Source organism: Rhipicephalus microplus, chromosome 9, assembly GCF_043290135.1.
Source record: "Rhipicephalus microplus isolate Deutch F79 chromosome 9, USDA_Rmic, whole genome shotgun sequence".
Classification (NCBI taxonomy): domain Eukaryota; kingdom Metazoa; phylum Arthropoda; class Arachnida; order Ixodida; family Ixodidae; genus Rhipicephalus; species Rhipicephalus microplus.
The window spans coordinates 1,898,637-1,926,036 of NC_134708.1; the positions used below are offsets into that span (position 1 = coordinate 1,898,637).

General features: G+C 43.6%; 1 protein-coding gene across 2 annotated transcripts in view; it reads left to right on the plus strand.

The window, feature by feature from the left end:
• LOC119163322 (uncharacterized) overlaps nt 1-27,400 on the plus strand; it is a 131,471-nt gene that overhangs the window by 85,694 nt on the left and 18,377 nt on the right. For both annotated transcript variants that reach the window (XM_075872953.1, XM_037415290.2), the window contains exons 4-5: nt 2,132-2,287; nt 25,547-26,025. In XM_075872953.1, the coding sequence (XP_075729068.1) occupies nt 2,132-2,287; nt 25,547-26,025 (635 nt within the window). The remainder of the gene's footprint in view (nt 1-2,131; nt 2,288-25,546; nt 26,026-27,400) is intronic.

Consider the following 27,400-nt stretch of genomic DNA (forward strand, 5'->3'; position numbering starts at 1 on the left):
CAACATCTACAAGATATCGAGGGCAAGTATACCCAATAGTCCGTTACAACCTAAGAATAAATACGTGCTCTGCCCCCAGTACTGCTGCATGCCTGTCATGCACCTATGCACAGATCAATGATTGGTGATTTTCATTCTAATATACAAGCACTTTTTCACTGGTAATAAAAATACTATGCATATTATGAGTTAAAAATATGTCGTTTCTTGTTAAAGTGTTATGTTTGGCTGAGCAGTGAAGTCAGAATTTTTCAAGAAATTTTCCCCCTAAATTTTTTGACTGAAAACTATTGAAATGAGCACGTGCCTGTATGGATATGCAATATACCTGAAATACATCAAAAGTCCTGACGTTCGTGCCTCATGTTCTACTGGGTGCGTTTCTGTGCATCTTCACCAGCTCCGAATTTGGACGCGACAGCATTGTAGAGCTCGTTTCGCAGAAAGGTCATCATCGTCGTCGTTGGTTGGTTGGTTGGGAAGAAAAATAAGCGTTGTCCGTGACTGCGAAATAGACAAATGCTGATGTTTTCAGTTCTAGTTAGGAATCGCACCCATGTATTCTTAATGGCATGCAGCTGTTCGACCACAGAGCTATAACACTGCTGGAAGCTGCTTTGAAAAGAAAAAGACTATATGAATGTCATGCAGTATCATGTAACAGGTGTATATGTCATGTAACATGGCGTGGCAGAGTCGCCGTCTGAAAAATGATTCTCACAAACATAGTCATGAGGCGTCAGCTCGCAATTTTTCCTAGGTATGCTGCGAGCCCAAACTTCCAACCCCACCGGGTTGAGGTAATTACCTTCTTTGAGGTAACTTTGAGGTAATTACCTTCTTCTTGCAGGACGGGTGACCATTGTTGCAGTTCAGCACAACACATTTCTGCTTTACTCTGAAGAAACATTGCTCGAATCCTGCAAAGCGCGCGAGCAGTCAGTGCCGCCGGCACAGCACGCTGAAGCCACTGAGCCGGTATATTGCAAAGAGATTTGTGACAGCCTGTGGGGCATAGACGAAGCAGTGTTGTGGGGAACTTTCTCTTGCAAGGCCACCCACGCACGTGCATGGGTGGCCTCGCAAGGTGCATGGGTGGCCTTGGAAAGGAAAGGCATGGGTGGCCTTACAAGAAATGTGCGATGCGGCTGACATCGTCTGCTTCAGGTCATTACTAGCCGCTCGTTTCAGGTACTTTGCGGACGTAATTCTAGTTGTATCAGTTGGTAACAGCTGCTGAAATATCTTAGTTATTCATGTTACACACAAAAGTTTGAAAAGTTTGGCAGCGTACGAGGCGCTATTATGATTTTTATGCGTGGCGTCCATATAAGCGCATGTAAAAGATGGCAACAGACCGAAAGCACCATCTGCCAAGTGTTGGCGTAAGCCACATCACTCCGTGATGCTATCACCTCGAGCACTGGCACGTTTCTGCTCCTCAAGTACTTCTTTCTCTGTTGTCGTTAGTTCTCAAAGTCTGATAAATGGACTCTTCCCCGTAAGGCTACGGAAATCAAGCCCTCCAATTTTTGTTGCCAATGATTTTAAACAAATATGAAAAAGATTGTATAAAAATATTTTGTATATCGGTATATCGATATATATAGTATATCGGTCTCTTGTTTTTGTATCAATGTGTATGGTATACTTGTGGAGTAATACTGCTTCTTTTTATGGTTGCAACTTACATAGTTCTATCCCTTTATTTAGTTCTTGCATGTTTCATTACACTTGTATGTGAAATTTATTTCAATTTTCGTTTGTTGACAGCATTTTCTGCCATTATGTCACATGAATGTAGGGCCTCAGGTGTACTCAAGCTACAGTTTTGTAGCTTTTGGTCGCTTCCCCCTTTCGTATGGGGACAATTATCATCATTTTGCTCACTGTATCAATTTTCATTGAATGCGTGACATATTTGCTATATATTATGGTCAATATTATATAGCTCTTGATGAACATATCATGGTTGTGAGTCAGTAAATACTAGATTATATTTGGCATTAAAATTTTGGTCATTTGCCAAGCAACCCTTTTCCAGATGGTAGTTCTCGGTTTTAAGGTGGCTGCACATTTCTGTTGTCTACACTTCTCCTTGAATGTAATTTAGGTGATGTGGCCTTTGCAGATCCTCCATGGGTGGCAAAGTGCGCGTAGATGACTGTTCAGCATCCAAGAAGCCTGAAGCCACCGGTGGCAAGACGGGCAAAGGTGACTGGAATGCAGCCAAGGTGCCCAATGCTGGTGGCAAAATAAGGCGTGGTGAAGGAGAGGCAGCTTCCAGGCAAGGCTCTGCTTTTTACGATGTTGGAGAGGTTTGGTTGTTTAAACCCCACAAATCAATCAGGTTTGGTTGTTTGTAAGTAGTTATTGATAAAACATTACCAAACTTGACAGTAAGCATAAAGGGCAGTGCTTTCTTCCTTATAAGCGAATGAATCAAGTGAGGAAACTTTTTAGATGTTAAAAACAATGCTGCTTGAGCAGACAATTGTACCATGCAGAAAACAGCTGGGGGTTTATTCATGCTGTTGAACATAGGAAAGTAAAAGGATGACGGATAAAGACTTCAGAGCTATTGTATCTGTTCAACACAACCTTCATGAAAACTAGCAAATAATGAAGCCAAAGAATGTGCAGGAAACATTGCTCGTGCAGCCTTAATTAAGCATAGTGTAGTAATTGTGATGCGAAAAAAGTAAGGTAGACGAAAACACAACTCACCGAATTTACACAGCCTTCAGGTTATGCATGAAGCAGCTCAGATTCCATATAATCATAGCTTATCCTCCTAGAGTCAATTTGCTGCTTAACTAGCGGTGTTTACTATAGGTCAGTGGTTGTGGTTCAAGGCCAAGTGCCACAAGAATCTCAGCTGGTGGCTGTGCACACTTCCCCAGTGTGAAAGCTGAGCTTGTGGGCTGTTTAAAGCTTTCCGACAACTATTCTGGCAAAATCGGGAATGGTAATATCTTGCTGACTCGAACTTAACGTTCGCCCAATTTTGTGGGTACCAAGTAAAAATTCACCTGATTGGGTTCTTATCAGATGAAAAAGCTCTGACATGCAGCTATGTAGACAAGTGCTATTCGCCTTCGTAAAATGGAAAGTTATTCTCTTGGCAGTTTTTTTTTTCTTTTGAAATTTAGTTCTACTGGCAACTAAGGAACCCTGAAATGTTTTTTCTGATTTTGTGCAAAAGAATTAAGCCAATAGAGCGAGTATTTTGCATAACAATATCTGCGTAGTGTTTGCAGTTTATCACAGGACTTTCCAATCACCAAAGATCACAGTGGCTCAGCCAAACAGATTTCACTCACCCACTTTCATTTTACGAAGCATTATTCAAATATGTATTGCATCATCAACTGCTCTGATTTTGCACAAGCTACACCACTGACCATTTTTCCAACCCATTGACGACAAATTGATAGTTGAACCTTTTATAACTAGCTTTTTATGATGAGCAGTCGCTGAAAGACATAACGTTATTGCAATTTACTACCCGACAATGGGACCTGTGGGGAAGTATGTGGGGGTGTTAGCACCCTCACAAGTCATTTGCACCTCATGGCACACACATGCGTCGAGCATAGGTCGCAGTTAGGGTTTATTGCTGGGGAAATGCCACAGTACTTGTATGCGGTCTTCACCATCATCATCATTATGCTTAGCGCAGTAGTGTCAGCAGTTACGCCTAGCAGAGGCGCTAGGTGGCCGGAGAGAAAAGATTGGCGAGCCTTTTTGGTGTGTGGCGACCGGCGCGAACTCGTGATGTGATGGGTTCACAGGGGCTACCTTGCAGGGCATCTGCAGTGGGTCCTTGTGGTGGGCCGAGCGTTAGCCCCGCCACCTTTGCACTACTTGTTTGTTGTTATGTCGATCGAGTACAGTCGAATCTTGATAATTCGAACTCGAAGGGGCCTAAAAATTAGTTTGAATTAAAAGAAGTTCGAATTAATGAAAGCTAAATAAACGGAGGGCTCTCCATGCAGTGGCGCATGTGCATTAAGCTAACACATGAGGGGGAAGTTTCAGAAAACTTACATTAATTCACAAATCACAGGACATCTGTTATTAATTGATGTAATTGGTGATGCGCATCTGCACACGTTTTCCTTGCAGCAAGTCAATCAATTCCGCATGCAGCTTACAAAGCATTTCTACTTCGGCTTCAGCATTTTCCTGGCAAGAGAAGTTGCGCGCGGAAATGTCCAGCGCGGACACTTTCTAAAGTTGACGACAACGACTGCGTAGTCTCTCCGCTACGCAGCCGCAGCATGGCCAGCACGTGACAAGAGAGGAGGAGCGTCTCCATGCGGAGAGAAGCAGATCAGCATTTGAGAAAAAACCAACACTCCACAGCAGCTTTTTTTTTTTGCTCGCTTTGCAAGCGTAGTTAAAAGAAGGGTTACATGGCAGGGACGGGAAAGGAGGAGGAAGCGTGGCATGGGTGCCTGAGAGAGACCCCCCCCCCCCACTCAAGGCACAGTGCCGTGCTCCCGCAAAGGGCAAAGGCTGCAGAAGATAGCGCCTTTTTCCTTCCAACCACACATTTATTCAACCAAGTGACAGCTTTTTTTTTTTTTTTTTTTTTTTGTCCTCTCTTTTTTTCGCCCACGGCGTTTGAAGGAGAAGGGTCTTTACATGGCAGGGACAGAAAAGGGAGAAGCGTGATACAGGCACGTTGCAGATCGGCATTTTAGAAAGAGCAAAAATTCCACCGCAGCCTTTTCTTTCCTTTTCATTTCCTTTGCGCACAGCGTTGAGGTGTCGCAGGCGCTGCCGTCCGATTGGGCGGGGTGCTGAGAGCATTTTGGGAGCGCGGTATGTTCGAATTAACTGTCGCAAGTGTTTGCACGTTCGAATTACCGGGCGTTTTCGCCCATTGGAATACACATAGCTTTGACAGGACCTAATTGTGAGTTCAAATTAACCGCATGTTCGAATTAAGCGTGTTCGAAATAATGAGATTCGACTGTATATTTTAATATTGTGTAAGGTTGTTTTAGCGTGTCGATCACTAGTAATGTATTTGATTTGCCTCACAATATCGTCAATGTAAAAGTAGTTCATAAATGTTGCTTGGTTTTCTTCGGCCGTGTCAACTGTGTCCGCCGATCCCAGGGCACGGCTCATTATGAGACCATTACGAGTGGTCTGTCACAATGTACCCAGGCTGATATGAGCTGTGCAGAAGTGTATATTTATGTATATATTTGAAAAATTCTTACAGGCCTTGTTGGAGGCAATGTGTAAAAGGGGCATCACAAAATAAATTATCACACATAGTGAATACTTAATACTATACAGGATGAAATGAATAAATGTATGCCTATAGCTTTGCAACACAGTAAAATAGTGGCTAATAATCAAAAAAGAAGCAGAAGAGTAGATCAACGCATGTACAAATAAAACAGAATAGAGAACATGAAATGATACGTTTTGTAAACTGGGCAGGCAATAAAAAAAAAGTAGGGATTAAAAGTACATTTTGACAAGTTCATGGAGATTAACGCGAAATGGTGAGTAGACGAAATTTATCAGTATTTTTTTTCAGATACAATAGAATCTGGAAGTGAATTCCGGAATGGGATAGAACGAGGAAGCGCTGACGAATTATGCATGCGTCGGACATCTCAGGATGATTCCTTGTTTCGGGCAGCTGCATTGTGGTTGTAATTACAGGCGGGCTCAATCGATGCAACAGTGCGTGCGGTTGTTACTTCATGCCCAGGTGCGAAAGGATTGTTGGCACACACTTTTCGAATTTGTTTTTTTTTTTTCAAGTTGAGCAATCAGTGACATTAAAGCTACATAATGTAAAGCAACAGGTCATTTTATTGAGAGCATCGTATTTACTTGCGTAATGAACCCACCCCCGTTTTTTTATGTATCTATTATTTATTTTGGTATGATAAACAGCGCCATTGACGATCGAAACAGTGTTAAATCAAACCATTATGTCACAAAATGATGATGCAATAAAAGTGAAAACATTTCATTTCATTTCATTTCATTTATTTTCTCTCAATGCACAAGGCGTTACAGAGAGGAGTGGTGAAAAAACAAGTAACAATCTGTACAAACAAATGGAGCATGTTTAAAAAGGGTATGCGTTTATGGTACTCTTGAAGTTGGCCGGGTCAGTGATGGATGCGATGGAAGCGGGAAGGTGATTCTAGTCCGTGCTTGTTTTAGGCACGAATGAATTAAAATGGAGGTTTGTACGGCTGCTTGTGATTCCAACTTTGAAGTGGTGATCGCTGCGGGATGAAATGTAGGATGGCGGCAAAAGAAGCGAGTTACTCAGTAAGTGCATGGTATGGTACAACTTGTGGAAGAGGCACAAGCGCGAGATTTTGCGGCGAAATGATAGGCTAGGTAGATTTAAGGTTGACTTCATATGGGTTACGCTTGCTGTACGGGAATAGTTCGACAAAATGAAACGAGCGGCGCGATATTGAATTGCTTCGATGCTACTGATATGGATGTTTACGTGGGGATCCCATACAGATGATGAATATTCTAGCTTTGGTCGGACTAATGTTTTATAGAGCAGAAGTTTCAGTTGCATCGGGGCGAGGGAGAAGTTACGGCGTAAATAACCAAGTGTGCGGTTAGCATTGTTTTTAATAAGATCAATGTGAGACTGCCAGGAAAGGTTGTCAGAAATTGTAACGCCAAGGTACTTGTAAGAGCTAACGTTAGTAAGGGGAGAATTATTAAGTACGTAGTTAGTAGAAATATTACATGTTCGACGTGAGACTCTCATTACTTTGCATTTAGTAACATTAAGGTTCATTAGCCAAGTATCGCACCAAGATGAAACATTGTCTAAGTCACACTGAAGGGCAAGGTGGTCAGAAGGGGTTTTAATTTCGCGGTAAATAACACAATCATCGGCGGAAAGTTTAATAGAAGAAGAGATGTTATGTGGCAAATCGTTAATGTAAATCAGGAAGAGTAGTGGGCCAAGAACGGATCCTTGGGGGACGCCAGAGGTTACGGGTGAGAGGGGGGAGTTGGATTCATTCGCAGTTACAAATTGGGAGCGGTCTATTAGAAAGCATTCTATCCATTTTAATATGTTAGCATCAAGATTAAGTTTGCTCAGTTTTAGCAGTAGCAGTTTATGGCATACAGTGTCAAAAGCTTTAGCAAAGTCGAGAAAAATAATGTCAACAAGGGAAGAAGCGTCAATGGCAAGAAAAAGGTCGTTAGTATAGCAGAGAAGTTGGGTCTCACACGAGTACAGTTTCCGGAATCATGCTGGTGATCACTAAGGAACGAGTTGTTTTCTAAAAAAAGTGATTATGTGGGAGTAGATGACGTGTTCCATGAGCTTACACGGTATACTTGTTAACGATATGGGCCTGTAATTGCGGGGGTTATGAACGTCACCCGATTTGTGAAAAGGAACCACCTTTCCCGCTTTCCAGTCGCCCGGGAGGCAATGACATTCCAAAGACTGTGTGAAAAGCTTACATAAAATGACAGATGAGTAAACAGAGGTATTATGCAAAAACTTTGCACAGATACCGTCTTCACCTGGAGCACTGGCTAATTTCATGTTTTCTGTCAATTTGCATGCCGAGACAGTCAAATAAAAGGGGTTCCATGGGAACAAAGTTGTGGGTGGGGGTATCGGGAAAGGAAAGTGCTGTAGGTTTAACAAAGCACGATGAAAACACAGAGCTTAAAATGACACAACACTCTTTTGGTACACGGCTGTTATCATCATGGATTAATTCTATCGCCTTTTTTTCATTTCCCCTAATCATCTGCCAAAATTTCTGTGGGTTAGTTGCAAGCAGGGAGGGAAGCGTTTGTTGATAATAATTTTCTTTTGCGACGGATAATGCGCGAGTGTACTCGTCAGCTGCGTGATGATAAGCAGACCACCTTTCCGCGTTGTTAGTTAGCTTTGTCCTTCGAAAAATTCGTTTTTTTTTATTCAGTAGTCGTTTTAGTGTAAGCGTGAACCAAGGGGACTTTGCGTTTTGCCTAATTCTGCGGAGTGGAATAAAACGATTGGTAAGTTCTGCTACCTTCTGCTTAAACAAATTCCAGTTTAGTTGCACGGACCTTTCCAGAAATTGCGAAAGGTAATCATTTAGGAAAAGCTGAAGCTCATTATTGAGACATAGTCGGCTCTTTTGTAGTCCCTAAAAACTTTTGAGCTATCATTTCTTTTAGTTGTTTTAGTCATGTTAAAATGAATAGCTAGATGGTCGCTTACGCCCGGAATAACTGATGGGGATTTAATTAGGTCGGGATGCGTGGTCAGCACCAAGTCTAGAACTGAGGAGGTGGACGAGGTAATGCGGGTTGGGGCGTTAACCAGCTGGGTAAGGTTAAAGTCTGAACACACATCAAGAAAGGCAGCACTGTCAGCAGAAGTTGATGAAATTATTGGGAAAGGGGGAGACCACGAAACATTAGGGAAGTTAAAGTCACCTAGGAGAAACATAGGCGCAGCTGGAAACCTTACTCACAACTTATTTAGTACATCGTGTAATTCATTTGCGAAACCGGTAGTAAGGTTAGGAGGCCGGTAGCAGCCACAAACAACGATATCTTTGTGGTTAATGCGAACACAGGCGACAACAATTTCAAGCGGTGAAACAACAGGCACACTGAACGAACTACTCTCGTCGCTAACGGCAATCAATACGCCACCCCTCCGCCTCGTACCCCGGTCACAGCGGTAGAATTTAAACTTTTTTGAACAGTTAAATATTTCGTTATTTTCAATTTCCGCGGACAGCCAAGTTTCAGTTACTACGACGACATCAGCTAGACATGTATCTATTAGCGCAGATAGGGCATCACGCTTGTTAGTAACACTTCGAGAATTACATAGGAAAAAAGAAAATTCGTGAGCTCGAAAATGCTTATCTAGCTATCGATGTGAAGGAGGAGCGCTGGCCCCTGCTTATTCTGCATTGCTTACTTCGGGAGCAATGTGGACGGGGTTATCTTTATTCATTCTTTATTCAAAAAGACCTTACAGGCCCCAGAACAGGGCATTGGGTAAGGGGGGGAGGAATCGGAATGGTACAGACAGGTAACGTTTACAGGCAGGATCAGTGCAAAAACAACGAAAAACTATATATATATATAAATGAGATCACATTTTAGGCTATACAGGGCGAGGTAAATTTGAGGGAATACAGCACTTGTTGATATGAACATGGCGACAGAGGGATACATTTTAAAATAATAGACAAGGGGAATATAAAGCACCGTTACGCAATGCACTCAGAATACAAAAACAGGGTCACATGGTGAACAGAGTGAGTAGCTGACGGCGAAATGTATCGGGATTAGATATGGAGGCTATGCAATCAGGGAGGTCATTCCAAAGACGAACGGCCCGAGGCAGTGGTGATGAATTGAATGCATTAGTTGACCCGTATATGCGCATGAAGCTGAACTGATTATGCAATCTGCGTGAAAAAGAGTGAGGTGTTTGAAGCTGAAGCCGCGTTCGTTTATTAGAGGTAATATATTTCTGGAACAGACAGAAAAGAGCAATACTGCGACGGCTATCCAATGACGGCAGCTGAAGGTCTGGTTTAATTTGCGTTATGTTTGACGTGATGTCGTAGTTTCGTGATATGAAGCGGGCACCTCTATTTTGAATCCTTTCTACCATAATAATCAAGTAGTTTTGACGAGGAGACCAAATTGCTGAGGCGAATTCTAATATTGGCAGAATAAAGGTAAGAAAGGCTAGTTTTCGAATATTAGTAGGGGAATTTCTCAAGTTGCGGCGTAGGTAGCTTAGTGAACGTGATGCTTTGGCACAGGTAGACTCGATATGTGAGGCCCATGAAAGATTTTCTGTGAGAAGAACACCTAGGTATTTGTAGGAAGAAGTGTGGGAAAGCATGGTATTGTTCAAGTAATAGGAGAATTCAGAGTTTACGTGTTTACGGGTGAAAGACATTACCTCGCATTTTGTTAAGTTCAGTTTCATAAGCCACTTGTCGCACCAGTTACAAATATGGTTGAGATCTGCTTGAATGGTTAAGTGGTCATTACTGGAGTTTATAGAACGGTATATTATACAATCATCGGCAAATAGACGCATGCAAGAAGTAATCTCGGAAGGTAAGTCATTAATGTAGATTAAAAATAGTAAGGGCCCAAGGACGCTGCCTTGCGGTACGCCCGAACTAACAGAAGAAAAAGGGGACGCAAGATTGTTAACAACAGTGAACTGCTGTCGAAAAGAAATGAAGTTTCGAATCCAGGTTAATGTTAAAGAATCAAGTCGTAGAGCAGATAGCTTAGAGATTAGTCGGCAATGGGGCACACGATCAAAGGCTTTAGAAAAGTCAAGAAAGATACAGTCCGTTTGAAGGTTGCTGTTCATGTTTGAGTGTAAATCGGTGGTGAATTCAAACAGTTGTGTGTCACACGAAAATCCCTTTCTAAAACCATGCTGATTAGGAAAGAAAAAATTGTTCGTCTCGAGGTGATTGTACACGTGTGAACTGATTATGTGCTCAAGCATTTTGCAGCATATGCAAGTTAAAGATATGGGTCGGTAGTTGTCAGGCGAGTGAACATCTCCAGTTTTGTGAATTGGTTTTATCTTTCCTATTAACCAGTCGTCCGGTAGCATGCCAGGTGTTAGAGATTGGTCAAAAATTTGGCATAATATTTTGCTTGATATGGGGAGGGTGTTCTTTAGTATCTTGGAATTAATGTTGTCAATACCGGCTGATGTGGATAATTTTAGGTTGTTAATGAGTGATCCAATGCCTCCAACAGTGACAGTAATAGGTTCCATATAGGCGGCGTCAAGTTCAGGAAAAGTAGGCACATTGGAAGAATCTTCCTGAGTGAAAACAGATGAGAAGAACCTGTTGAAAACAGAGGGACAATCGGCGATAGGAATAGGTATTTTGTCAGTTCCATGTAAAGTAATAGTGTTAGTATCTCTGACCGGAGATATAGTTCGCCAAAATTTTTTGGGATTAGACTGAAGCAGGGAAGGTAGGTCTTGCGAGTAATATTTATCTTTAGGTGAGGTTATTGCTGAGCAGTAGGTTTTCAAACAGTGTCTGTATGCCTGCCATGCCCCATCAGTGCGCAAGCGTTTAGCCCTGTTGTACAACCGTTTCTTCTTGTTTTGCAGTTTGCTAAGGGATTTGCTGAACCAGGGGCTTAATTTATCGTTGGTTATGGACACTAAGGAAACATTCTGATCGACTAGCGCTGTTAATTTATCTCTGTAGAGTACCCAGTTTTCATTTACGGATCGACAAATAAAAGTAGGTAGTAACTCTTTAAAAAAAAATTGTTCTAGTTCTGTGTTAATGGCAGCGTAATTTCCTCTATTGTAATCGCGAATTCGTTTTGTTGTTTTGCCAGATACGGGCTTCGGGATGCTTAAATTAAGTTGGAGGAGGTTATGGTCACTAAAACCGCTCACATTTGAAATTGAAAGTATTTTGTCAGGAGCGTTGGTGAATACCAAGTCCAGGATATTGGAAGCACGGGTGGGTTCTTTGACAACTTGGAACAGGTTGAAATCCAACGTTAGATTTATTAGTTCTAAAGACGCTTGACATGAGGATGACATGTGTTCCCAGTCGATAAGAGGAAAATTAAAGTCGCCAAGAAGATATACATGGTTAGATGGGCATGACTGAATGGCATGAGAGATGCTATTACGCAAGTCCCCCAAAAAGGAATGATCAGAATCTGGTGCACGGTAACAAGCCCCAATTAATACCACACTAGATGACATAGACAAAGCTTCCCATACAATTTCGACGGAAGATTTCGAATCAATCCAATGCGAATGAAGCGTTTCTTAATAGCAAGGAGTACGCCGCCACCGCGCCTATTTACGCGGTCGTTCCTATAAATTTTGTAAAGGTCGTTGTGAGGTAGTACTTCGTTATCTCTTATATCTGGATTCAACCATGTCTCCGTTAGTACTACTATATCTGAATCGCTATCATCAAGAAAAGAACAAAACGTGTCACGTTTGTGTAACAAGCTTCGGATGTTGTGTACGCGGCCGAGAGTGGAAAGGCTGCTTGGGGCACGAGATGCGGCGCGTGTGAGTTTAAGCTTACATCTAGCTATCTGGAAGATTGAGCAACTGTGTCATTAACGGCATCATACACATATACCTTCTTATCCAAGTGAAGCTTGTCAAGGACCAACTTGTACGGCTTGTCGAATGATCTGGCAAAAGCGACCAACTTTCTTCTGGCCACACGTGTTGATGGCGCAAAGTCTTCCCCAATCGAAAAAGTTGTTCCCTTAAGCTTACGAGCTGCAGACAAGATGCTCTGTTTGTCCCTGAATGAAGATAATTTTGCTATAATGGGCCGTTTTTTTCCAATGGAAAATTTGCCCAGGCGGTGTACACGTTCATACTGCACACTTGTAGTGGCAAGTTCGAGTTTTTCTGCGCAAAATTTGATGACCTTTTCTTCAGACGCTGCCCAATTTTCTTTTTCGTCATCCTCTAAACCGAAAAATATCACGTTGGAACGTCTTAATCTGTTTTCTGCATCGTCGCATCTGGAAGTTATTTGTTGTAGCTGACTTGAGATATCATGCAAGGCATTTTGAGAAGGAACTACTTCAGGGGAAGCTGGATCGATTGCACCGGTTTCAAGAGCAGTTACTTTCGCTATAAGATTCTGGATTTTTCCATTAGTAGTTGCTTGTTCGCCTTAATACCCTGAAGTTCAAGCAAAACAGACTTCAGTTCAGTACGCAGTTTCTCAATTGCCCCCAAAGCCAATTCGAAGGCAACACCCTCTGCCTTACTCATCATAAATAAATAGGTCCTGCCTCAGTTACACGATCGGTGACTGGACAATAAACGCAGGCTTTCTTGTTGATTAGTATCTTGTTATACTTCAAGTAATATGGCTGCCCAGTGCTTTTCGCGAAACTGGATGTGGCGCGTGGCCTTGCAGAAATCTTCGCTAACTGACACGGGGGTGCTGCGAAGCATCGATTTCTTAGTAAAGACACTTTCTCTTGTTTTGAACGAACTGAAGCGAACAATAACAGGTCGACATTTGTTCTGTACGTATGTTCCAAGCCTGTGTGCACGGGAGATGGCTTCATTAGGAAGTTCCAGTTTAAGGGACGCAGACAGGATTTCACGAATTTTTAGCTCCGACTCAGCCCAGGTTTCTGAAGCAGAATCCAATATCCCATAAAAAATTAGGTTCTCCCTACGAGAGCGATCCTCGAAGTCATCAAGCCGTGAACTGAGAGCGACACTTTCGTGTCGCACGGCAGCCGTTGCAAGACCTTGTATCTGTGCATTGTCTGGAACGCTCTCGAGGGAAATAACCTTCTGTTCAAGTACAGTTAGTCGGGTGGTTAAATCTGTTACTTTGGAATCAAGTAGCAACTGGGTTTCTTTAACTCTGTAATAGTCTTCTGCAAGTTGTCATGACGCTCATCCAAGTGTGCGGTTAGTTTGCTGATGGCGGCTAATACTTCGCTATTCGGACCAGGATTCTGTTCAATATCCCCGCAAAGAAGTAGTTCCTTTATAACGACAAAACACTCTGCGACTATATCAAGCAACACATATGGGCATGGAAGGAGCAGCAGACAATAGTTGCTAGATCGCTTAGCGCTATAATCTTGGGAGGGACCAACCTGTACAAAAAGCAAAAAGTGGTTGGATGAGACCATGGTGGCGGCTGCTCCGTTCCACTGCCCACTGAGGCGCGCGGTGCAAGGCTGGCTGTACTTGTAGTTTTCTGGGTGGCTTGACGATGTCGATGCGGTCGGCTTGGTGGCAGCGTAAGGGGTTACCGGAATGGGAGGTTGAAGTGGCACCGGGCAACAACGGCTCGGTTCGGGCTGGGGAGGGCACGTGCCGTATGGCGTGCCAGGCGCATATGGTTCCACGCAGTCCGGCGAGCTCGTGCTGATGACTGCGAACTACTGTACAAAAAGCAAAAAGTGGTTGGATGAGACCATGGTGGCGGCCGTTCCGTTCCACTGCCCACTCACAACATAGTTTAATATCCTAGCTAAACACTTGCGAGCAGCGTGAGCTCGGACAATGTTAATCAAAATATAAAAGTCGCGCCTTTTGCGGCAAAGCGCCATCTGTCGAATGCAGGAGAAACCTCTTTGCCTATAGCGCCACACGAGCATATTGGCAAGAAAAGAAAGCAAAAATATTACAGCTTATCCACAGAGTAAAAATGATGAGTAAAGCGAAGCGTCCGTCTGTCTGTCTGTGTGTCAGGTTATGCCTGATGCAGGACAAGGTTAGACTAAGAGTAGCTTCGCCCCCGAAAAGTGTATGGCCTTTGCGACGGCGGGCGTGCGGCGTAAAGAACACTCCACCATAGAGTGCACGCCATGCGCCTGCCATCTTGAAGGCCATGCAACGTGCAACCATGCCGATGGCGTGTTGCTTGTGCGCCGCCAACGTTTGTACGCCGCCATCCGGCACTGTGTTTTTGTTGTCAGGCTTGTCGTAGTGTGCTTAGTTGGGGACACCTGCTGCGCAGGGTGCGTTCGGCTGGTATTTAAAGTTAGTCGAACATGCGCCGGAGCATGGGAATTGAGCAACTGGACGACACTTCTGTCCGTGCGCATTCATTGTGGGAGAAAAGAATTTCGGGCTACAAAAAGGTTCGTCACGCACTTTGTGGGCCGAAACAGGCAACACGGACATGCGAAATTTTCGCTGTAATAACTCCTATGACATTTTTTTCCCGCGCAATGAACCCTCCCCCAAACTGGCGTCAACTTTTCTAAAAGGGGGGGGGGGGGGTCATTACTTGAGTAAATATGGTATTCTTGCACATTCTAGCTCATCAGTGCAGTGAGCATTGGGCTCTCACTGTTTGATCAATGCAAGGATACACCTGTGTGCAGTAGTAACTTTATGCCAAAGGCACCACAGCATTGCGCATGCCTTGTATCAGCCGTGCTTCTCGGTGATTGTTCTCAGACACGTTTTGTTTACGTGCATACTTCTTGGTATCTGCAGATTATTGGCATAGTGAAGAATAAAATGTGAACAGGTGGTATCATTGTGGCACCTGACAGAACAGATATCAGATATACCTGTGTGCAGTAGTAACCTTATGCCAAAGGCACCACAGCATTGTGCATGCCTTGTATCAGCCGTGCTTCTCGGTGATTGTTCTCAGACACGTTTTGTTTACATGCATACTTCTTGGCATCTGCAGATTATTGGCATACTTAAGAATAAAATGTGAACAGGTGGTATCATTGTGGCACCTGACAGAACAGATATCAGATATACCTGTGTGCAGTAGTAACCTTATGCCAAAGGCACCACAGCATTGCGCATGCCTTGTATCAGCCATGCTTCTCGGTGATTGTTCTCAGACACGTTTTGTTTACATGCATACTTCTTGGCATCTGCAGATTATTGGCATACTTAAGAATAAAATGTGAACAGGTGGTATCATTGTGGCACCTGACAGAACAGATATCAGTCGTGCACTTCATTCTAAGTGTAACAGATCTCGGGGACAGGTGTCTTGAAAATGCAATGGGAAGCCACAGGGCAACACAGCATGCATGATTTAATAACAAGTCAGAAAATCTGGACACAATACGCAGAAATGAACAACAGTCATTGCCCCCACTATAAATACGCTAAACAGGCCTCCAGAAAGTAACTGATTGTAAAATTCTCAATCCTCCCTTAGCACGAAACAGTGCCAATGTCTTGAGTTCTAACTATGGTCTGATGATATTGGCCTTGCAAGTTGTCACCTGTGTAGAGCACTGTTGCTTAGTTCTATTGGTCGTAGCCTTCTGAAAGTCCAAACTCCACGGTTGATGTTGCTCAATCATGACAAAACCTGCGTAGCAGTTGGTGAAGCCACCCGTAAGCCTCTTTGCCGTCGCCATCGCCATGAAATCAGCCACTTTGTCCCATCTAGTGCCCTTCTCATGTGACTATGTAGCATCCCGGTGATTGTTGTTGGTTGGACTAAAAAGGTGTACTGCTGTTGGGGTGTTCGAAACTGCTGCGAGAAGCTGCGACACCTCCTAGGAGCCTCACCCGAACGTCACTAAGGCCGACAGCCACACCACGGAACGCGAGATCCCACCACTGTTCTTTGCTCAGTGCTTTGCTATATGTTGGCCTTGCGTGCGAATGCTGTCACGTGTGGACAGATGTTGAAAACACCTGTTGTTGTCTGGAGATGTAGAAAAATATCCAGGCCACAACAACAACAATAAAAAAAACAAATGTTTGACACCTATATAACATTACCTTTGATGTAGCACTCTGCAATTCTTGATGAACTTAGTTCTATGGGTTTCTACAACAGATAAAGAAATACTTTCAGTTAAAAAAAAGCAACTGGCACTTGAGCACCAGTTGGCATAACACATGTAGAAAATAACATCGCCCTAGGTGCAACAGGCAAGAAAGAACTTGAACAATTTGCAGCTCAAACTGTGCGCAAACGCAAGGCTATGAAAGGTTGTCAGGATAACCTCGAAGTAAGTCTCGCAGAAATGATTTTTTATTTTTTATGACTTTTCGAATAATCAGAATGAAACATGGGCAAAGTCGGAGGGAAAAAGTCTTTTCCTTGAGCTCCAGTGACCTACAGCTCAACATTTCCCCTGAAGCAGTTGAACAATGTCACTGATTAGACTGATATACAGCAGCGAGTAAAAGGCCTGTCGTAGGGAAGTTTCAATCGTTTAAAGAAAAACAACGTTTGCTGGAGACTTCCGGAAAGTCAAAGAGAACAGACTTTGGAATCAGTGAAGTGTATTCGCACAAACTTTGTTAATCCAAAATCATGCTAGAGAGGCAAAAACTGGTACAGTACACTAAAGAAAAGGTGATCTTAACCTTCGTTTCAATAAGTTAATGATGAATGGCCAAGTATTCTAGGTACTGTAAGCTTATTTTGCATAATTCTCTGATTTATTTTTCTTCTGGAGGTTGGAGCTGCTTTGCGGAGCTCCAATCTTCAGGGTAAACTGTGGGTCATCAGTAACCCTGTGATGAGACAGGGTCCCCTGTATTCTTCAGGGGCGGCCTAAGCCCAGACTAAAAATTTGCCAGAGTTCTCGATAAGGTTGTTACCGCCACCACACATCGTAGTTACTATCTTTGCCACAGTTACCTTTTACAGCTGTAACGCGCCATGGGACCCCGTGGATTTAAGATGCTTGCAATGTGTGTTTAATTAATAGATATACGTTAACTGACTTGTCAAACACTTGTTCAGCAGTATTTCTGTACGTTTATCCCATTATACAATAAAAATTTATGCATTTAAAATGGAGGAAACAGTCAACATGTCTAAGAAGAAACCGTTTACAGTGAAACACAGTTATATCGAATCCACATATGTAGAATTTTAGCGTATATCGAACTCGTAAGTTATCTCCTTAAAATTCCTTTGTAAAAATATAAAAATTCGCATGTTTATATGAAATTGTATTTTTACCCATCTTCGGATATATCAAACACCGCGCGAGCTTGGAAGTGAGGTTTGGCACTCGCCCCTTTCCCACGCGGTAGCACGGCTCTGCATGCAAGTTGGAAGGGGCGCTTTGGCACTCGCAGCGCCCGGCGACCTCCGCGCGGCACTACGCCTCCAACACAACCGGAAATGCTCGAAAAAAGGTAAGGGCTAGAGGGCTTGGACTGCACAATCTGTAACTTGTGGAATGTTTTTTTTTATTTTTTTTTCTCTTTCTCATGTTTTCTCGGCATACCCGTCGGCTTGGAGAGCAGGAACGAAGCAGCCGGCGGTCTCCTCCTTTCGCGTTTTCTTATATTTTTTGTTGCTGTTTTGCTAGTTTTGATCAGCCGACCACAGCTCGCGCCTTTTTGCTGTTGCCCTCGCAGGTGGCCATCGCTTTGGGAGCGCTATGTTGCTTCCGCTCCCATTGCCTGCGCATCACCCAAAGTGGTAGGTGTTTGGTGTCCACCCGCATATGCAGCCTTTCTCTTTTGTGTGCGTGGTGTGCAAAATCGATGCGGGCTCCTTAAATTGTCGATTTTTCGTGTAGCTATGCCCGCGTCAAGAAGCGCAAGACCCTTGACATTGCGACGAAGTCGAAGGCTATTCAACTTGTTGAGACGGCCGATAAATGTTTGACCGTCGCGGACAACTTCGGGATATTACAAGGCACTCGAGTACCTTGTTGAAAAACTAGGCAGATATCAAGGCAAAGGCTTCGGAGCAGCGAACGTCGGGAGCCTGTCATGTGTGCACTTCTGCCCACGGGAATGTAGAAAATACACTCAATGCCTGGTTTTAGAAGTGCGCACGGAGAACTTTCTGGTGGGAGCACGATGCTGATCGCCTAGGCGAAATGGTTTGCCGCTGCCTTGGTGAAACAGCTTTACCGACAAAAGCGGGTGGCTTTACCGATTTAAGCAGCGCTACAACATCGTTAGCAAAATCAATTCTGGAGAAAGCGAAGCTGTCAGCAGCCAGGACACCCAGCAGTGGATGATGAAGGAGTGGCCGGAAATCTCCGTGAAGTTTTCTCCCGCGTAGATCTTCATTGCCTGATGGCGAGACGTGAAGACGGACACAGTAGTCTACTGCTTTCGCAAGGCAGGCTTTACCGATTTAAGCAGCGCTACAACATCGTTAGCAAAATCAATTCTGGAGAAAGCGAAGCTGTCAGCAGCCAGGACACCCAGCAGTGGATGATGAAGGAGTGGCCGGAAATCTCCGTGAAGTTTTCTCCCGCGTAGATCTTCATTGCCTGATGGCGAGACGTGAAGACGGACACAGTAGTCTACTGCTTTCGCAAGGCAGGCTTCGAGATGGCGGAACTTGTGGAAACCGGGAAAGACAACGGCAACGAGTGCATAGACAACGCGTTTCGTGAGTTATCCACCCGCTTTTTAGCAGCAGTTTCACACGGTGTCCGCAGACAACTTGGCGGAAGCGGACGGCAATGCCCAGGCCAACAGCTCATGCAACGAGGAGGATCGTCCAGATAAAGCGCTCGCTACACGCGCGTACTCTGCTGCTGAAGTGACAGCAGTGTTCGGCATCATTCGCCGTTGTATCGGTCACATGGAGGGAACCGGGCTGTCGCACTGGGACAGCCTTGATAAGATCGAGACTAGCGTCTTCAACATTTCAAAAATCATGAAGCAGGCCAAGATTAGCGATCTTTTTCACGCAGATAAATCATTCTGTTGTGGCGTATATGCGGAATGAGTTGTCATTCTTGAATGCGCCTATTGTAGGTAATGATCCGCTAAATATAACCTCTCGGCTCCTCTATTTTTTATATCGAATTTTTCATATATCAAACTAATTCGCGATCCCCTTCGAGTTCGATATATCCATGTTTGACTGTATTTGGCTAAACTTGTGGCCGGGAAACTGAAGCTCAAACTACAGCAATATACACTGGCACTGATACAGACCGTCGGCATTTATACATGTGCCTACGAATATTCCAGCGTTATTGTTAGTGGTTGTGAAGAATCGGTAATAATATATGCATTGTGCACGTAATTATATACTCAAGTTCATGAGTTGTATCACTCTTGCACTGCTTCCACACAAAAATGTTACATTGCACTGTTAATAAGCCTTTCAATTTTACAATTTTTTTTTTTTCGCTCTCTGTCTTAGGCTGCTGCAACTTTACAGTTTCAAGCTTAAACCTGTGTGTCTGCACTTTTTCTTTTTTTCTGAGTCTATTGGCTGCATGCATCCGAAAACACTTACTACAGCCTCCACCTCTCTTTCCTCAGTTATTGTAAAATTCATTTCCCAGATCACTGCCTCAGGCTGTGTCGTGCCTCTTTGTGTGACGCTGGTCGTTGGCACCACCTTATTTGTAGCTAGATCAGAATTTTCGGAGTAGCTCCCAAAGCAGTATTTTTTTTGTCTAATGAATGGTCCCCCAACCTTTCGAAACAACCTTTCAGGGATTCATCCTCTTTCTCTCTCTCTCTTCGTGGAACTTTATAAAGGTTAGGTCTAATCTCAGTGGTGGTCCAGCTACCAGAATCGCGCCATATTGCTACAATTGCAGATCCCTGCGCCTTGGTGCGCACATACAACTTGCATGAGCTGCGTCAATGTTTACTAGTCCGCCTGTTTACACGACAATGTACCGTTTATGGCCCAAAACTCTTCTTCGTTGCAATAATATCACTTGTGCCCTCTGCCTGCTCAGTTCCCGCGATTTTCTTTTAAGTCTCTGCACCATTGCACAAGTCTGTTGTCGAAAGTTTAGCATGCCATCGATAGTTACTCTTATTCATAAGAAAACATGTAGTAAAGTGATTTTCTTTTTTTTTTTTCTTCGTTTAAGAGTCACTCCGTGTGCCGTATACCCCATGTACTGTAATGTAACCACCGCTACAAAGCGGCAAGAGCCATCGGCACTGGACTCTGTAAACAGCGTCCTGGTGAAAATTTCTTTGATATTTTCCAAATAATGTATATGCCTCTTAATCACGCTCCTCAACGTTTCTCGCTTTGCTTATTGCAAAGCTAAGCCTAAATGCCTGCACAATGCACGTATGCCATTGCGGCTTGCACACGTCCTAGCGCTTGTCATGCGTATTGAGAGATCAACTTCATGCGGTTGCAAACCAGTGCATGTAAAAACTGTATGCCCCGTATCCAGCCAAAAACAAAGAACAAGTGCTCTCATGCTTGCTAAACAACGTTAGAACAATCAATCTGTCTGTCATGCCTTCGTAAAGGCATCCTTGTTTTGTGCGCATCATGATATCGCAGTGTAACATGCCTCTGTATTGTCTTCGTGAAGTGACAGTAAACAGTTGGTAGTTTGTGCTATTTCCTGTTTCCCTTCTCGTTTTCCTTCAGCTTGCGCAGCAAGTCTTATTTTCAAGTATGAACCAACTAGTCTGCAAAGAAATGTCATTCCATTCGGGCCGATGGCAAGGTCAGAGTGGCCAGACTCTAGCTAAGAGTTGTAGCTAGATGTAGCAAGAACTGTAGATTTTGTTATTGCTTGATTTTTAAAACGCAGTGTTTTATGTAGGGTTTTCACTGTTTTTTTTTCTTGTAGCAAGGTCGACAGCTGGGCTAGTTTGTGTGGTTCCGTATAATATAAAGTGACGCGAATTGCAGGACAAGAGGTTGGCACCTACAACACTTAGAAAGTATACAAGAAAGTCACCCAGATGAACTGTGCAATCGCCGCCACTGAAGTAGAGCTGATGCAACCCTCCCCAGCATTCTTAATGAAGAGTGCTTCCATAACTATGCATGCCACGTCATCCCTGTGCCTAAATATAACTGTAGTTTTATGAAGAAGATGTGGGCACTTACAGTAGGCAGCCAAATCTGACCCATAATTGGCACTCAAATTATTTTTATGCTTTCTAAGGCGGGTGTTTTAGCAGTGGCCCGTCTGTCCAATATACTAGACCACTTGTGACTGTAATATTAAGGACAACACCTGAAGCACATGGCTCAAACTGATCGTGATGTTTTGTGCTACATTCCCATTTCTGAGAGGTAGGGCTTTTTTCAAGTTTATTATCTTCCAAAGTTTGTTAGGGGTGCCAAGAACCACCGGTACGCTGTTACAGGCACCAACATTTTTTAGACAGTGGGAAAGCTTGTGCCCATATGGAATGACAGCAGCATTTTTTGTTGTTGTTGTTTTCATCCTTATGTTGCGATACAAACTTTGCTTTAACCTGCTTCAAAAGCTTTTCACGTTGGGCTATCAAAGTCTGAAACAGGAAGGCAGAAACCAACAGCCTATCTAAGGGAGAAGCTAGTGCTAATGAGGTGCCTACATGATTTAGTGAGTGCTGAATGAAATCGAGAAATCCCAATGACTGTTTTAGAATGTGATGACTTGCAACTTAAAAGTTGGTTTTGTGATCTGGGGTGGTCATGCAAAAATGCTAATTGGCGATACAGAAACTGTAAGAGTTAGTTCAAACATGAAGGTGAGATGAAAATTAACTCTCCAGAAAACCTTCATAATATTTACAACAAGCCTTGGAAAAATAAGAAAATCATCTACATAACGAAAAATTTGCTTGCTTAAGCTGTTCAAATTATGCTTTGGCATCCTGTCAAATTTGCCCTGATAGATGTCACAAGATGGACGCCGCCCCAGACCTTACACAGAACCCTTACGACTGTAAGCACACTTTTCCATCCCATCCTACAAGGCTCGACACAAGGTAGAAGGACAGTAAATTCCATAAACCTTCAACACTGATGCCGGCCTTACTACGGAAACAAACTTCATTGTTATTCTCACAGATACAATCCTTGACCCTTTGTTTAAAAAGACAGTCACGTGGCAAGGAGTAAAAAAAAAAAAAAACATCTTTGACATCTGTACTGAAAGCAGAGCATGCAGCAAGGTTGCTCACCGAAACTGAACAACTGCTTTGTAATTCTGAATACCAAGTGGGTGAGCAATGTCAAGAGCTGATAGTTGCTTCTGAAGATAGCCATAAACTGCATACTGGCATGTTCTCCGTTCAGACATTATTGTTCTGAAAGGCATGTTTTTTGTGAGTTTTGATAGAAAAGAAGATTTCCAAGTGAACACCTCTTACCGTCTTCACCTCATTAGCAGTTTTGGTGAGGTCAAGTTCATCTAAAAGAACTAGGGCATTTGCCTCAACCTTTTTTTCTTTAAGTGAGAGAACTTGAAATTTTTCTAGTCTAATTTCGCTACAATGAATTCCACTACAGCGAAATATCTGCCACAACGAATGATCTTTGAGTCCCCGTCAGCTATTCTTAGAAAACAATGTGAAAAATGTCTCATCACAACGAATACTTTTCCTAAATATTTTGGCTTTAACCAAGTTTTCGTGAGTACTATTCTATCTGATTGCCGCAAAATGGCGATACCAACTCGGCCATTTCTCAATGGCTCGTTACATCCAGCTAGAGCGCACGGCAGTACCACAACAATCGTGTTTTCATCGGATACAAGCTTTCTTCCACCATACGCACATTCCGCTAAGTTTATAGCCATTGTGATGATCGGCGACAGCTCGCCCATCCACCATGATGGTGGATTTGATGTAGTACGTGCGGGCCACAGCAGAATTGCGATCTGCAAGAACCCCTCGCCCCCGCCATATGTACTCTACATTGCGCTCAAAATAAAACTGCTGTTCGTTGTCACTAGCCCTAGAACCGTGAATGACAACCATGCATCGGAAGGCGCACACTTGAGCAGTTCACACCTAGTCCAAGCGTAAATGCATTCTGCCGCAACCACTGTGAATATAAATGCGGTCGTGTCAAACAGTTATGGGCGACTCAACCCACTATTTTTTTTTTTTTGTAACGATGTGAACAGAGATAGCAACGACGCAGTTCTTAATCATGCGCACGGCCAGTGAAACGCGCACAAATCGAAAACGAAACTAGTTTGCCACAAACACTGCGCAGGAAACAGCGGTCGCTACCGTCTTGTTCATCGATAGCAAATACGATCCAAAGGTGTGCAGCTAACACAGCCGGAGATGAAAGGCAATAAAGTCATAAAACGACTGAAGTGCTACTGCTTTCCTGTCGTTCGTTTATGGCCATGGTAATGTGGAGCTTCGTCACTTTTATTTGCAGTTATGACTTGGCCAATAGCGAAGCTTTGGCATGCTCGAACGCGGTGCTGTGCGCTCAGCACATCTCAAGGGTCGTTCGTAAATTTTTTTTCTGTATAACCCACCCCTGCATATAACCGGCGACCCCGATCGCAAACCGTGGGAGGAAGAAAAACTGCCCCCATATTGACGCAAGGAAGCCTTCTTTGCATAGCCGTGAAGTCGTGCCGTGAAACAAACTTGCGCACCAAACGTTCTGTGTAATTCGCACCCCGACACTCCAAATTATCTGTATATTGTGATCACGTTATAAGCGAGAAAATACGTTCACTTAGTGCTTAGCCAGACACGTCCGAGTTGGAGAGAGTTCAATGCATACGCTTGCTGATAACAAAGGACGAGCCATAATCACCACGTGTCTTGTTAATTTCGTTGTAGCGGGATTTGACTATATGTGTTGAAGTAAAGATTCCAAGCTGGTGAGGAGTGGCAAAATTAACAAGAGGGCGTAGGCATCCTTCGTCGCGAGGCCTACAAGAAGAACGGCCAAGAACACCAGCACACTCTTCGATGCACCCGAGCTTTTGGTCAGGAATTAACAAAGAAACAGTCCTAGCAATAAGCACCTTTTCGAAAGTTGTAGGGGTGGTGTCAAAGCAGACCTTTGGACCCAATTTAAGTAGCTTTCTAACTGTTCGGAACCTGAGCTCCGCCCAAGGTCAACACCGTCACTTACACTGCAAGATTCTTAGTCTTCCTAGGCAGGTGGAGAAGCGCTGAAATCCACAAAAAGTCTAATTAGCTGCGAATTCTTGTACCATTCACTTAATGCTCGGTAGTAAAGCATGTGATCGTACTTGATGAAGCACACAGTTCGAAAGCATTTGTTGTAGAATTGCACCTGGTGCCACTGTTCTGAAGAGAGGATCCGAAAGAGTCTCTGGGAATGGCCCACTGATAGTTGCAGGGAACTACAGAAGAAATGAAGGTCGGTCGGCAGAGGCCGTGCTTGGCATACTAGGTGCTTAGCCTGGCCTTACTCACTCTTATGGCAATTGGCAATGTTAGCAGATCTGGCTGAGCCACATTGAAGAGAGCTCAATGTACAAGAAATATATTTTAGCAAGGTTGACAGCTGGGCTAGTTGGTATGGTTCCATAGTATTTAAAGTAATGCAAACTACAGGACAAGGAGATGCAATTATTGTAGGTGTCTACAGCTTGTCCTGTAGTTTGTGCTACATTAAATAATATAGTGTGCTTTTTTGTTTATAATTAAACCACATTTGCTGCACCTCCTAGCGTCCTCTGAATCGATCTCCAAAGCACACACCCCAAAAATCTGTGACACAGCACTAAGCTGTTGATTCAAATATTGCAGATTTTATATGAGCCACGGTGGTCACATTTGAATGAAAACAAAATGCTAAAAGAACTTGTTGTTGGGCTAGTTGGTAGAGCATTTCTAAAAGTTAATTCGAGCGTGAAAATACGACACGATCACTCACACATGCACACACGTGTGTGTTTGATGCATGGGTGTGTGCTTGTGTGAGTGATCGTGTCGTGTTTTCGCGCTCGAATGAAATTTTAGAAAATGCTAGAAGCCTGTTTGTTAAGGTTTGTGCATATTTAGTAAACTCAGGTGGTCGAAATTTTCAGAGTCCTCCATTACAGTGTTTCTCATAGCCATGTTATGGTTTGGGCCTAAAAACTCCACTATAAATTGAAGGGCTCCACATAAAGGTCAATACTTCTCATCCATGTATAATTTTTCTTGTCTTTGCATTTACTTTCTTAGTTATTTGCAAATCTACTGAGTAATTCTACTAGATCATCAAGAGTGTGCCTGGGTAACACAGAGACAAAGCAAAAAAAAATTCTGATGTTTTCTTCGAGGGGCATGTGCAAAATATATCAAAACTGTTTTCAAAAATTTGACATTGCAATTTTACTTATTTTGATGCAGGCCTGGGTGCAAGTCCTCATTAGGCGTGGCGCCACGAAAAAGTGATGTAGGCACACCAAAGCATAATGCTTCCTCTGTCAGCAAAGTTAAGCCAGAGCACGCGCATGGCAAGGTAAAAAATGACAGCACACCGAGCCACAAGTCTTCGCCAGCATCAAGTAATACCAAAGCACAGAAAGCTGATACAAACACTACAAACAGCCAAAGTGTACCGAGAATAAAAAGTAAGTTGGACAACAAGTCTGATAGTAAGCATCAAGACGGGATGCACGACAAGCAGCACAAACAGCCCTTGACCAAAGCCAAAGGTGAAAGCAGAACAGATGACCCTAAGGGAGAAAGCAAGGACCATCCAAGAGGAGAGCCAAAAGGCGGAGGAGGGGCCAACACGTCAGCTGGGACAAAACCGTCTAAAGCAAAAGAACTGCCTGGGCGCAAATCTGAAGGGAAAGGTAAAGCAGAGGACGACAACACTTCAGGTAAGTTAACTTGCATAGACTGGATATTCTTTAGAAGTTCAGCTAGTGGCTGTTGTTTCGTCATTAATGACGATCACTCGAAAAGAGGACCAGACTGGGATAGAAAAGAATGTAGAACTTCCCTTATTTGTGCATGGCCAGGTATATTGATTTGAATCGGGCACATCAGCAGGTGTCTAGGCTTTTCATGCCTCCGTTATGAAAGCTGATTTATGGCTGGCCTGTGCTTCTGCTACTACTGATTTGCAAAACATTAACATCATGACAATGCAGCGAAATATTGCACAGTGGTGCAGCACCTCTTGATGAGCAGCTATGGCTGCCCTTTATAAAAGCAGTCACAGCTGAAAGCAGCTTCAATACACCACATCAATGCCACAGCCAATAAGTTGGTTAGTATGGTGAGTTAGTATGGAGCTCTGATGCACAATTGCAGTGCGCATCATTGGTACTGCACTGTCTGAAGAGAGATTTCACAGTGGGATACCAGTGAAAACTTGCTACAGCACTGTTGCAATCGACACTCTTCTGGAAAATTGATCCCCTTGATCATGGAGCTGGGCAGAACAGGAAATTCTTGAACCTTCTGTCACAATATGTAACACTCACCACATGCACACCAGTGGAGTACACGACTCCCATACACTGCATGACATATAGACAATTTTCTGCAGCAGCGCATGGGCTTGTCCATGTTTGGTCATGTGATGTTAACTGGCCTTCCCCCAGCCCTGGCCTATGCATTGGGCCATTGAAGCGGTCCTGGTAGTATCACACAGGCTGAATGCAGCACGGTGTAAGCTAGTCACATGCTTGTGTGGCAAAACATTCTTCTACTTGTAATTGCCAATAAGTTGATGATGTTGAGACATTTGTTTTTATTGAGCACATGTACTATTGTGTACTAATACCTAATATCTTTTTGTACTTGGCAATTAGAGTGTATGCCTTTAATTGTTTTGTTGGTGAACGCCAGAAACTGGGCTTACAAGTCAACATGGCAGCCCCCATGCAGACGCGGCCACCAGCTTCAATCGAAACTCACACTTGCTGTTTGCCGACTGTCCTGACAGTAATGAAATGGGGAAATAGGCTATCGCTTTGTGCCATCTCAAGCTGTGGTCCGAGCATCGGGTATTTTCTGTCCGTGCAACTGAGATCAGCTTTTTTTATTTAGCTGCACCTCCTAAGTCTTGTTTCTGGGAATTTGAGAATGAATCTTATGGCATCTTCAGCTGGCGGCACCGCTGACGTTTTTCGTGCACTTGTGCGGGGCTGTACGTTCGTCTGAGCACCACGCGTGCATTGCCACATGTTCGGCTGGGCTGGCCACGACACGAGTGCACGTCACCGAGCTTCGTTGATTTATTAAGTC